At 34.7% G+C, this 12,742-nt stretch overlaps 1 protein-coding gene across 4 annotated transcripts in view; it reads left to right on the forward strand.

Annotated features, from left to right (window-relative positions):
• Positions 1–12,742, forward strand: part of LOC114329288 (uncharacterized) — a 157,637-nt gene that overhangs the window by 47,795 nt on the left and 97,100 nt on the right. For all 4 annotated transcript variants that reach the window (XM_050662080.1, XM_050662081.1, XM_050662082.1 and 1 more), the window contains 2 exons: positions 6,449–6,738; positions 9,577–9,763. In XM_050662080.1, coding sequence (XP_050518037.1) covers positions 6,449–6,738; positions 9,577–9,763 — 477 coding nt within the window. The remainder of the gene's footprint in view (positions 1–6,448; positions 6,739–9,576; positions 9,764–12,742) is intronic.

Genomic DNA, 12,742 nt, shown 5'->3' on the forward strand with positions numbered 1-12,742 from the left:
CTTTCTTGTTGGAACTTTTACCACGCTGAGTAGATGAGTTGTGAATTATTTAAAAATCTCTCATCGTAATTTCCTCGGCATCCTGTTTGATTTATAAATTTTGAAAATCTCAGGAGGTGTAACCAAAGAAAGTATTCCACCTGTTGTCAGTCTGGTGGTACGGAGACGATATTTATTGTCGTTTTCTGTGCTACTTCGATTGATAACTTACTTAGTTATTCCAGTCTTCAGTTGACATCTGCAAAATCGTTGTTTTAAAGGCATCTATGGCTTCTTCTGGCGACTGGAATCGCTGCCCACGCATCGAATTCTTGATCTTTGGGAACGTGAAGAAGTCGTTGGGACTTAGGTCGGGGCTGTACGGTGGATGGTTTAACAATTCGATGTTTTGAAGCTCAAAAAACTATTGTCGTTTGGGCAGTGTGTTGATTGCATTGTCCTGTGGTTCTGAAGCTATTTCCTTGTGGCATTTTTGTAATAAGCCATTCTAAATGGGAAATAAGCGACAACTTAACTAAAAAAATTAATTTTATTAACAATTGATGGATTCGACCGTTACTTGATGGAAGTTCATTTTATATAACAATAAAACACTGAAAACGTTTGTTTTCTATACTTCCACAAAATTTATTATAACTAAGTGACTACAGCGGTTTCGGCAGAGTGCCTTTCTCAAGTGATATAGTTTACAATGTGTTTGCCTTTTTAAGTCTTCAACTGAAGAGGTTGAGGAGTGGGGAGCTGTTTGTCTCGAGTTGGTCATTCAGAATTATATCTGTATTTTTCAGTTTATTAATTTCCATAAATTCTAAAAAAGATAGCTTAAGGCCTTTATTTTACAACTATACACAATTCATCATCCCATCCTACACAACACAAATTAGCAGCCTACCATAGCATGATACATAGACTGACAGAAATTCCCATGACAAAAAATAACTTCGAGATAGAACTAAACATCATTAAACAAATAGCAGTAAACAACGGCTATAACGAACAAACAGTTAACAAAATTTTAAACCAAAAACTCCATAAGAAAGCCCTGAAATTAGTGTATCCACCACCACAGAAAGAACCCAGTACCTTCTGCTCTCTCACATATACTAGCAAGATAACAACAAAAATAGCCAGATACATAAAAAAGAAAGGAATAACACCAGCTTTCAGAACTAACAACAACTTAAGCAAATATATTAAGAACAATAAAAACCGAAAGAGAAAGCAACTACAGAGTGGTGTGTACAAACTAACTTGTGGTGACTGTCCGAAAACGTACATCGGTCAAACTGGCAGAACTTTGGACAAACGGATAGCAGAACACAAAAGGGCATTCAACAATAGAAAAACAGACACTTCTACATACGCACTTCACCTTCTAGATCATAATCATTCTTCAATGAAGAGTTTCAAATTCTGCATATTCAAAATAAAGGCCTTAAGCTATCTTTTTTAGAATCTATGGAAATTAATAAACTGAAAAATACAGATATAATTCTGAATGACCAACTCGAGACAAACAGCTCCCCACTCCTCAACCTCTTCAGTTGAAGACTTAAAAGGCAAACACATTGTAAACTATATCACTTGAGAAAGGCACTCTGCCGAAACAGCTGTAGTCACTTAGTTATAATAAATTTTGTGGAAGTATAGAAAACAAACGTTTTCAGTGTTTTATTGTTAGATAATTTTATTAACGTTTCGATATTAATGTAGAATTGTAAATATTTTACCTTATGTTTTTAAATTCCCCTGTATATATTTTTTTCCTAATTATTATTACGAGCACGGAATAAGAGTCTCACACATATGGACCTGCGTCCCGTCGGCCAGATGGGTGGAACGAATTGGGATTACTACGGTAGCCGGTGCGAAATACTTCTAACTTTGAATCTTTAAGACCTAATTAAGTAAGAATAACATTCGCAACTTCGAACCAATTTTAATAGGTTAGTTCTCAAGAAAGCGAATTAAACCACGAGAAGAGGAAATTAGCAGAGAATTTTGGTTATTGTGGGAAGAATACGGTAGTCGATTTTAACATCAGAGCCACGACGGACGTGTTTTGGGGTAATCAAAAAGACGCTTTAAGACGTACTTATATATTGACAATCCGGTCATATATTAAGTAGATAAACGCGATTATTTCAAAGACATTTTCTTTTGTGGGAACTCGTAAAATTTTAGTCGTAATTACACAAACACCATTTCGTCAATTTAATAGTATCTATAATTTAGTTATCTATTTTATTAATTAAAACTGTTAAAACATCACACGGACTTTTATTACGATTGTCTTTAATGAATACTACATTAATATTTTGTATTTTGACAACGACATCCGATGTGGACGTCGAAACGTTAATAAAATCAATTTTGTTAGTTAAATTGTGGCTTATATCCCATTTAGAATAGTTCCTTGCATTGTCCTGGTGTAGGATGATTAGCCGTTGTGTGTTGCTTTGTCGGAATTTCGCGATAACTTCTCATAAACAAACGGTTTCATGTCAGCTAATGTATTTTTTATGTTTCAACAATTTTTTCTTTAACTCTGGACCGGGTTACCGGGGGAATTCGCCTATTCCTCCCGTAGATCCGCCACTGTTCAGGAGTTTTCTAAAGATAAGGCGTACCTGCAGCTATGCTGGCATTTTATAAGTGTTAAACATTCATGAAAACATGATAATTCTTATGTCGTTCTAGCAGCACATTTTCTATCTTCTTCTTCTTCTACGGCACTACAGCCCAAATTGAGCCTTGGCCTCCTTTATTTTTTGCCTCCACCCTTGCTTGTCTGTGGCTGCTCTTCTCCATACACGGACTCCTAAAAGTGCTTGTGCGTCGCTGTTTACTGTGTCTTCCCAGCGCTTTCTTGGCTTTTCAACCGGTCTCTTTCCCTGCATTCTAGCATTCAGTGCTCTTTTTGGTAGCATATCCTCTCCCATATTTTGGTAGCATATTCTTATTACATGTCCGGCCCATTGCAATCTTTGTATTCTAATGAAGTCTGACAGGGGTGCTTCCTTATAAAGTTGATAAAGTTCGTTGTTGTATCGACTTCTGAAGATTCCGTTTTCCCTCACAGGTCCTAGTATTCTCCTTATTACTTCCCTTTCGAATGTGTCGAGTTTGTTTTTGGATGTTTCTTTCAGGACCCAGGTTTCACTGCCATAGCATGTTATTGGTCGAATTAAAGTTTTATAGATTCTCATCTTTGTATTTCGGTGGACACTTTTAGACCGAAATATATGGGAGAGGGTAAAATAAGCTCTGTTTACCTGCGCTATTCTCTTCCGTATTTCTCCATCTTCTGATTCGTTGACATATATTTCTACTCCCAGGTATGTAAACTTTCCAACCGCTTCAATGTCATCTTCATGTATAATGTTTTGTGAGACTATATTTCTTCTCGTCTGAGTCATTATTTTTGTTTTTTGTGTTCTGTATGTTTTTTGTGTTCTGTATTCTGTTTTGTATGTTTCCTGTGCTCCTGTTGATGCTCTACTCATAATATTAATATCATCGGCATAAGCGGCCAGTTGAACCGTTCGGTTGGTCAGTAGGTTTCCTCGTCCAGTTTGCATTTGCCTAACCGCATACTCCAGTGCCAGGTTAAACAATGTTGGGGCCAGCCCATCTCCCTGCTTTAGTCCCTGCGAAATTTTGAAAAAATCTGTCGGGTGGTTTTGTATTCGTACACATGCCTGAGTTTCATCCATTGTGGCTTTAACGAGTCTTATTAGCTTGTGTGGTATTGCCAATTCAGCCAATATATAGTATAGTTTGTTCCTTTTGACTGCGTCGTATGCCTGTTTGAAGTCTACAAACACGTTGTGAACATCAATATCGTATTCCCATGATTTGCTCAAGATCTGTTTGACTGTAAATATTTGATCCAGTGTCGATCTTCCCCGTCGGAAGCCCGTCTGATACTCTCCAATAATATTTTCTGCTAGTGGTTGGAGCCGCTGGTTTATAATATACGTGAGGACTTTATATATATGCTGTACATAGTAGAGATTCCACGGTAGTTTTTGCACCGGAGTTTGTCTCCTTTTTTATAGATCGGGCATACTATACTTTTCTTCCAATCGTCGGGTATTTTCTCTTCTTGCCATATGTCTTTGATGAGCGCGTGGATGTGACTTGCTAGGTGGTCGCCACCTACCTTATACAGTTCTGCTGGTATTTCGTCAACTTCAGGAGCTTTATTGTTTTTCTGGGCCTTAATAGCTTAGAGAACTTCCTCTATAGTTGGACCTTCTACTCCATTATCTACTGCATTCTCTTCTACGTAGTTCATACCCATTTCACCTTCCATGTCTACTTGTGTTCCAAGTAGGGTCTGAAAATAATGCTTCCAGGTTTCTGTGACTTTCTGTTGGTCACTGATTATTTGCCCACTTTCATCTTTACATAGACTTGTTTGAGGTTTATGCCCACTTCTTATCTTTTTTAGGTATTCGTATCTATTTTCTATTTTTAACGTTGTTTTCGATCTATTTTCCCCTATTTTCTATCGCATTTCTTCAATTTTCTGAAGGCTTTTCGGAGGTTTTCTGAAGACTAAAATACGATGCATCTATTGTTGACTACAAATTCATATGCAACACGCAAATATGTATGAAGAAATTAAGTCTGTCTTTCAATAATAAATATATTCGCTCATTTGATCGTGAATTATTGCACTTAACGTAAACCGAATACCTGAATCCAATAACTTCAGAAGGCTGTAGCTTCAGAATAATAGTTTTTCAGACCTAGGTCCCATGGACTTTTTTAATCTACGCACTGAGAGCTATCGTTGACCGAACTTTCGTTAAATTTGACCTCGGCCACTTTTCTATAAGGAGTGATACGGGGTCCTTTAACCTTTAGAATAAATAAATAACATCTTCCAAATTGCTCCTGAATTATTTTTAAATTGACTTCTTAAATTCTCTTTTCTTTCCAAAAAAAAAACGAAGAATGAACAATTTTTTATAAGTGTTCCGTGAATAAAACAAAAGAAGAAAGCTTAGCAACGCCAATACACAGATCATCCAGCATCCAAGATTCCAGCATCCTAGATCCTAGCATCCAAAATCCAAGCCTTCAAAATCCAAGTGACCAAAGGGTCCCAAATTATTAACAGTATAATTAGAAATATGACCACAGAACGTGAGTAATTATTACCCCTTTTTTATTTATTAATTTTTTAATATCCATTTATTTATGTCCTTAGACATTTGTACCACCATGCTGCAAACCTCGTACCTGTTATATACATAGTCCATTCACTCACGGTAAAATATTGCCAAACCTCTAAATTTTAAAGAACCGCTTGGATTGACATGAAATTTGGCATACACATAGCTAACATGCTAAAGAAAAAAAAAGCCATATTGTGCTGATGTGCTTTTGACACTGACAGCGAATTTAATACTTTTCGAGTTAATTGCGAATGAATATCATTTTTCAACAAAAGAAACACGTTTTTAGACGGATTTTCGCAAATAACTCAAAATCTAAGTATTTTATAAAAGAAAATATTTTTAGCAAAACTATAGCTTATAAAAAAATGAAAATGGTGTATGTATAAAGTCTGTAGACCCAGTAGAAGCAGAATTGTAGCTAATGAAAAGTAGGTTCTTCTTCGTCAAATCCCAAATGGAATATTTCAACGTGAAATAAGCAAACAATTAAGCCCTTTTCGGGGAAAACTCATCAGAACTTTTTTAAAGTGTTTAAAAAATGCTTTATTTTTGTTTTTTAAGTTTCTAGCGTCAAAAGTAAGAAATTTACGCTCAAAATAAAGTTGATCATTTTTTTGGTAAAATAAATTGTGAAATTCACCCCCTAATTAGCATCACAAATGAAATTAATCGTTACCATCATCGATTTATTTCATTTGGGATGCTAATTAAGGGGTGATTGGCACAATTTCTTTTACAAAAATAAAGGGGACCAATTTTATTTTGAGCGTAACTTTCTTTGATGCTAGAAAATTAAAGAAAAAACAAAAAAAGCATTTTTTAGACACTTTGAAAAAAGTTATGATGAGTTTTCCTTGAAAAGTGCTTCATTTTCGGTTATTTCACGTTGAAATATTCGATTTGGAATTTGACTAATAAGAGCCTATACTTTTCATTACCTACAACTCTGCTGCTACTGGGTCTACAGTTCTACAGACTTTGTACATACACCATTTTTTCACTTTTTTACAAGCTATATTCTTGCTAACAATATTTTTTTCGACAAAATACTTACTATCTGAGTTATTTGCGAAAAACCGTCTAGAAACAAGCGGTTCTTTAAAATCCGGAGGTTTTGCAATATTTTACCGTGAGTGAATGGACAAGTGTCAAAATATGGAAAACTGCCAATATCGCATTTTTGTAAGCATAACCTCTGACGATTTTAATTACAAAATTCCATTACACATTTCTATAACATACCTTTGATATTTTAGTCCACACAGACGTACCCTTTTTGTGAAGAATTTACGCAACTATTGGTGCAATATGTGCTTCTGGAATGTAAAGTACTGTACAAGAGGGAAAACTATTCAAAGACCACGGAAAATTTGACGGCCCTCAGAATAATAAGACTGCTGCTCAACCTCTACGATGAATATTTTACAACTAAACAGTTTCCAAAAAGCAAAGTTTTAGGACATTCGGTCGAAGCCATCATCAGGATCTTCGTGACGATCAAGTGTCAATATAGCGCAAATTATCCAATTTTAGAAACTATGACAGTGTAAGTATTTATTTTATTTATTTTTTCGAAATAGTGCAGTAGTTACCAAGAATCTGTACTAGAAAAAAATGTTTCAAACAAGAAAAATGTAGCCGAGAAAATTTTGAACAAAAATGTTTATTAGCACTTTTTGTATAGGATGAACCGTTCTTTAATTTTGAATGACACGTTATAATGCCTTTTCAGCAATGCCACCATATTTGTTTTTTGTTTCAAGATATTCGCTATACCCTCCCCTTTCATTCGACGTCTCGTACGTCACAATCGGCTCCGGATTTATACCGGAGATACGATATAGTGCCCGTTTGGCAATGCCGCCATCTTTGTTTTTGTCTCAACATATTCATCGTCCCCTCCCCTTTCATTTGTCGTCTCGTACGTCACGATCCTACGAGTCGTTCCAGAGTTATACGACTTTCCGATCAATTTGGTATTTTGGACCTTGGCATTTTTCAATGTAAATCTCCATAAGGTTTTGAAATCAATGTTTTTGACCTTGGCATTTTTTCAATGTAAATCTCCATAAGGTTTTGAAATCAATGTTTTAAATAAAATTTGTATCAACTCAACGGTAAAAATTCGATATCTTTTGATCAGAGTGTCCTATTGACATAAATCAAAATGCATTTTAAATGTAAAGAGTATAGATTTCGTATTTCATTTTTGCATTTTGCCACAAACGAGGTCAGTATCTATAAAGCTGTTAAATAAATATTTTTTTTCCATTTTTTACAATTCTCATAAGATCAATAAAATGTATCACTTCCATTGACCAGCCGCCGTGGAACTTCCATTGTTAGAGCATATCTAATTTTCAAGCTGAGGTTACGTAAAAGCGTACGTGTGCAATTGCAAAAAAAACAGTTTTAAACGTTGTATATCAACGAATCAAATGAAAATAACAATATTTTCGGGTATAATATCACGAGAGAGTGAGAATAAATTGACAATAATGCGACAGTTTTTCGAAAATTTGTTGCCTGGCAATAGACACGAGAGCCTGCAGGGTTCGAGTGGCTATTGCCCAATGACAACAAATTTGTGAAAAAATGAAGCATTATTTTCTTATTTATTCTTACTGTCGTGTGATATTCGTAAGATTATTTTTTAATACTTACATATAAAATTCAAGTCTTTATATAAAAACAGTCAGTGACATTGATCCCAATTAATGTGACACACATTTTTCACCTTGTCAGAAAAGCACAGTTTAGCAAATATTTAGATGAAGATATTAATAAAATATTAGTTAATTTATTTATAAATACAGTTTTATTCATGAAATAATCTTACCGAAGTAAATCGAGCGCTTAAATTTGCCTATTTGTGTTCTCGTGACAATTTGACATTAGATGCAGAACTAAAAGTATATTATGGATATTTTCTTACATGTGACAGTTGTCAAAACTAGGAAACTGGTTGCAATTAAACAGAATCTACTTAAAAAAATGCTCACTGTAATTTTCTACAGCAGAAAATTACCGATGAAATAATAATCTGATTGGACAGAATTAAACACGTGATCAAAAATCTTATTATACGATTGGAAGTTAAAATCATTAAAAAATAATCACACAAAATCATATATGCTTCTCGCATTTAATTGCCATTATGATGCTCGTATTCTATACGACATTCGCCGCTTCGTGGCTCACGTCATATCCGTCATAGTCACATCATCTTCTTCTTCTTGTGCCACTCCTATAGGAGATTGGAAATCGTCAAGGCTACCCTGACCTTGTTTACAGCTGACCTAAAAAGTTCATTAGTGGTGCAGCCAAACCACTCTCTCAAATTCCGCAACCATGACATTCTTCTACGGCCTGGATTCCGTTTTCCTTCTATTTTTCCTTGCATTATATTTTGAAGTAATGCGTATTTATGACCTCATCAGGTGACCCAAATACGCGAGTTTTCTTCGTTTTATCGTTAACAAAATTTCTGGGTCTCTTCCTATCCTTCGTATTACTTCAAGGTTTGTGATTCTTTCAGCCCAACTTATCTTCAGCATTCGACGGTAGCACCACATCTCGAAACTTTCAATATTTGTTATGTTCTGTTTGAGCGTGTTATAATACGTAGCGTGTTAAATACGTAGCCTCTTAGCATTCTTAATCGTAGAGGGATGCTTATATCTCTGTTGCAGAAGAATTTTCTCATCTTTATGAAGGTGACCCTGGCAATTTCGATACGTCTTTTTATTTCGTTGTTTTAGTCTCCAGTTTCGTTTTTTAAAGTTCCCAAGTATTTGTTACTTAATACTTTTTCAATTTGAATGCCGTTTATACTAATATGTGCTGGTTGTGTCATGATTTTACTGAAGACCATATACTTGTTTTTTTTTTTTATATTAATGTTTATGCCATAATTGTAGCAACAAATATTTATGTTTGTAAGTAATCGTTGTAATTCTTCTACTGTTCTTGCAACTAATACAGTGTCGTCCGCGTATCGAATATTATTTACAACGTCTTCATTGATTACGATTCCTTCATTTGCTTGCAAAAGGGCTTCCTGGCAGATGCTTTCACTATATACATTAAATAGCAGTGGTGACAAAATGCATCCCTGCCGTACTCCTCTACGTATTTCTATTGCTTTTGATATCTTATTTTCTATTTTGATGTTAGCTTTCTGATTTCAATATAAGTTGAGAATTATTCGCAGATCTTTATTATCTATGTCTTTTCTTTCAAGAATGTCTCTTAGCCTATCGTGGCATACTCTGTCAAACGCTTTTTTGAAAAAGCGTTTCACTCGCATCATAATGAGCATTATTAAACGCTCGTTGCATAATATACTATTCTGAGCGGAAATTAAAAATTGTTGACGTTTTAGGAACCTTTTGAAAAAGAGTGGCCGCTATGAAACAGTCACTAAACTTCAAGAACAATACGCCTCAAGTTACGTACATACATATTCAGACATAGATCCCTCACTACGAGGTTTATGTAGGAATGCAAGTAGTGACTATGGAACCGATGACGGAAACTCCAATGAACCTGTTGTTATTGATGATAGTGACGTAAGTATTGGTAAAATATATAAGTTTTAAGGTTAGCAATAGTCTTTTTCTTCTAATGGCGCTACAGCCCTTTGTGAGTTTTGGCCTGCTTAATAATGTTCTTCCATTGTGCCCTGTCGGATACTTTCCTTCGCCACTGTCTGATGTTCATGGTTTTAAGATCTTCCTCTACGTCTACGTCGTCTATCCCTCTTTTACGGTAGTCCAAGCTGTGGGTGAAAAATAGGTCGATTTCAGGATATAATTCAGGAATTTTTGAAACCTACCAGGTGTTGTAAAGAACGATGGCAGGAATAACTTGTACTAAAATGTAACCAAAAATTTCAGGAGCTTTTTTATTTATGACGTTTTTCATTTGTTAAATTTGCAATTTTTAAAGATTTGTAATTTTGCAGCTTAGGATATTCATTTTAGAGAAAAACTTTTAAATAGAAAATTGTAGTATATTAATAAACCTACAATTTGAGCTATAACAAGTTGAATTTTGTTAATACGTTATTGCAAAACAGCCTGCGAAATGTCCAAAATGACCGTTTTTGCAATTGCATTGATATTATAACTTGTTTATCCCAAGGGGTCAATTGTCGAAGGCTATAACTTTTTGAAAAAAAATCGTAGAGAGTTAATCCAAGATCCACTCTCCTTCTAAAGACTTATATTTTCATATTCTGATGTAAATATATGCGTAAAACATTTTTCAACCTCTTATTTCGGGTTTGAAAATAAGGGGGCAAATTTCGTTATAAACATTTAGAACTGAAGCCGCCCCTGTACATCCTATGAGTTTGTAACTTGCAGATTATTGTTGCTGAAGACAAAATAAAGATTCAAAACAAAGTAAAACTTTCTACGGCCAACTGATTTTTTTTTTCAAAATAACTTAAAATTTATTAGAGTGACCAAAAATCACAGAGTAAAAAAAATGTAGTTTTTGCTTTTCTGAGTATTTTGGATTTTTTGTTTTTTTTTTTGTAAGGCAAAAACTGGTTAAGATATGGCTGTTCTAAATTTGCGTACACTCGTGATTATTGACTAGTTCAAGTCATTTCAACTACAGTCCCTTCAAAAATAAGCACTTTTAACCAATGAAACTTGCAGACGTAAACGACACATACACGAGTTAAACAACTTATGAAGTAAAAAAGAATTCATTTCATTTTTGATGCTAATTAGGGGGTGACTTTCCCGAGTTTTTTGACCAAAAAAAAAGAGACCAACTTTGCTTTGAGCGTAACTTGCTTACTATTGATGCTACCAAACTTTTTTAAAGAACGGATAAACATATATTTTTAAATACTTTAAAAAAGTTGTAATGAGTGTTCTTCAAAAAGTGCATCATTTTTTGAGTATTTCACTTTGAAATATTCACTTTGAAATTTGACGGATATGAACCTATTTTTCATTAGCTAGAACTTTGCTTCTGCTGGGCCTAGTAAGTTCATACATACACCATATTAATTTTTAATGGGCTATATTTTTGCTAAGAATGTTTTTTTCAATAAAATACTTACTTTTTGAAAGTAGAAAGGAAGCCACTTCAGGACACTTTGACCTTTGAACCCTAGCGATACAACATCGCGCGTGACTACAGCAGACCGCGTGACTCCGGCGTGGGTGACGTCAGTGGAGTAACTTGTCGGGACTTGTCGGGTGACGTCAGTGGGGTAACTTGTCGGGACTTGTTGGGTGACGTCATTGGGGAGCTTGTCGGGTGACGTTAGTGGGCCACAACTCCGATTAATTATTTTAATTATATTTTAAGTCATTATAATAGTCTAAGTATGTCAATAACCATTAATATTAAACAAAAAATTTTTCCTTAGGAGGGAATTGAAGCAAGTACTAACACGATAGTAACTAGATACACATTCCGCGAACCCACGCAAACGCTTGCTAGACACTGGTAATATAAGGTATAAAAAAAAAACAAATAGATAGGTAAAAATTGTAAAGAAAATTACTACATACTTAAATGTATTATAAAATTAATATATTCCTAAATTTTAGAAGAAACATTCGTAAATAGGTACATTTATACAAAACACAAAAGCATGTAGGTACCTACACATAGGTATTACTGTATATGCAGAAGGAGCAGCTGCTATAACAGGACAAAGGGATATCTTCTAAGCAGCTCAATGTACATGCAAGATATCGCTTGAAAACTTATTGCGAATAGATGAAAAATCAAACACATCATACCGCAGGTCATCCTCACATTATGACCAAACCACCGAACGTGTCTAAGTATAGGTACCTACACGGCTCTCGTCTCTCACACAGATACACACAGATGACCTACAATATTCCTATGTAATTATGGGTATTAACCAGCGAATTCTTACAGTATGACCAAACCAACAAACATCCACTATAATATTAAAAGGCAATATACAATATTCTTTTTGTGATTTAATTAATGAGCATGAACCAGTCTTACAGTATGGCCAAACAATAAAAACGTATCTTACTCGATAAAGATATCAGCTGAACGATCAGTGCTCAACATGGATCTTATATGAACGATCACTACTATACATAGGTCTCCATTGAACGCGCACCACTATTATTCTGTATATGCCTATCATTTGTATGAAAATTACTAAATCGAGAGGGTATTGTGAGCTGCATACTTTATTTTATCTACGACAATTCAGATAATATTCTCTACTGAACGTACATTACTATACTCCGCTATTATTCTGTATATGCCTATCATTTTTATGAATATTACTGAAGTATAGTGATTTGCATACTATATTTTATCTACGGCAAGTGGGTAATATTATGTTTTTACAGGTTGATATTGAACATCTTCGATAAGAAAGATATGTTGGTCATAGACGGTTCTTCGATAGCTATCAGGCAACAATTTTCCCCTGATCATGTTTATAAAACATACGGAATGCACTGTATATACTAACCCAAGCTGACAACATACTTTGCAGATATGGATCACGATCAGCTTATAGGTTTATG

The sequence above is a fragment of the Diabrotica virgifera genome, chromosome 9 (genome assembly GCF_917563875.1).
Source record: "Diabrotica virgifera virgifera chromosome 9, PGI_DIABVI_V3a".
Taxonomy (NCBI): domain Eukaryota; kingdom Metazoa; phylum Arthropoda; class Insecta; order Coleoptera; family Chrysomelidae; genus Diabrotica; species Diabrotica virgifera.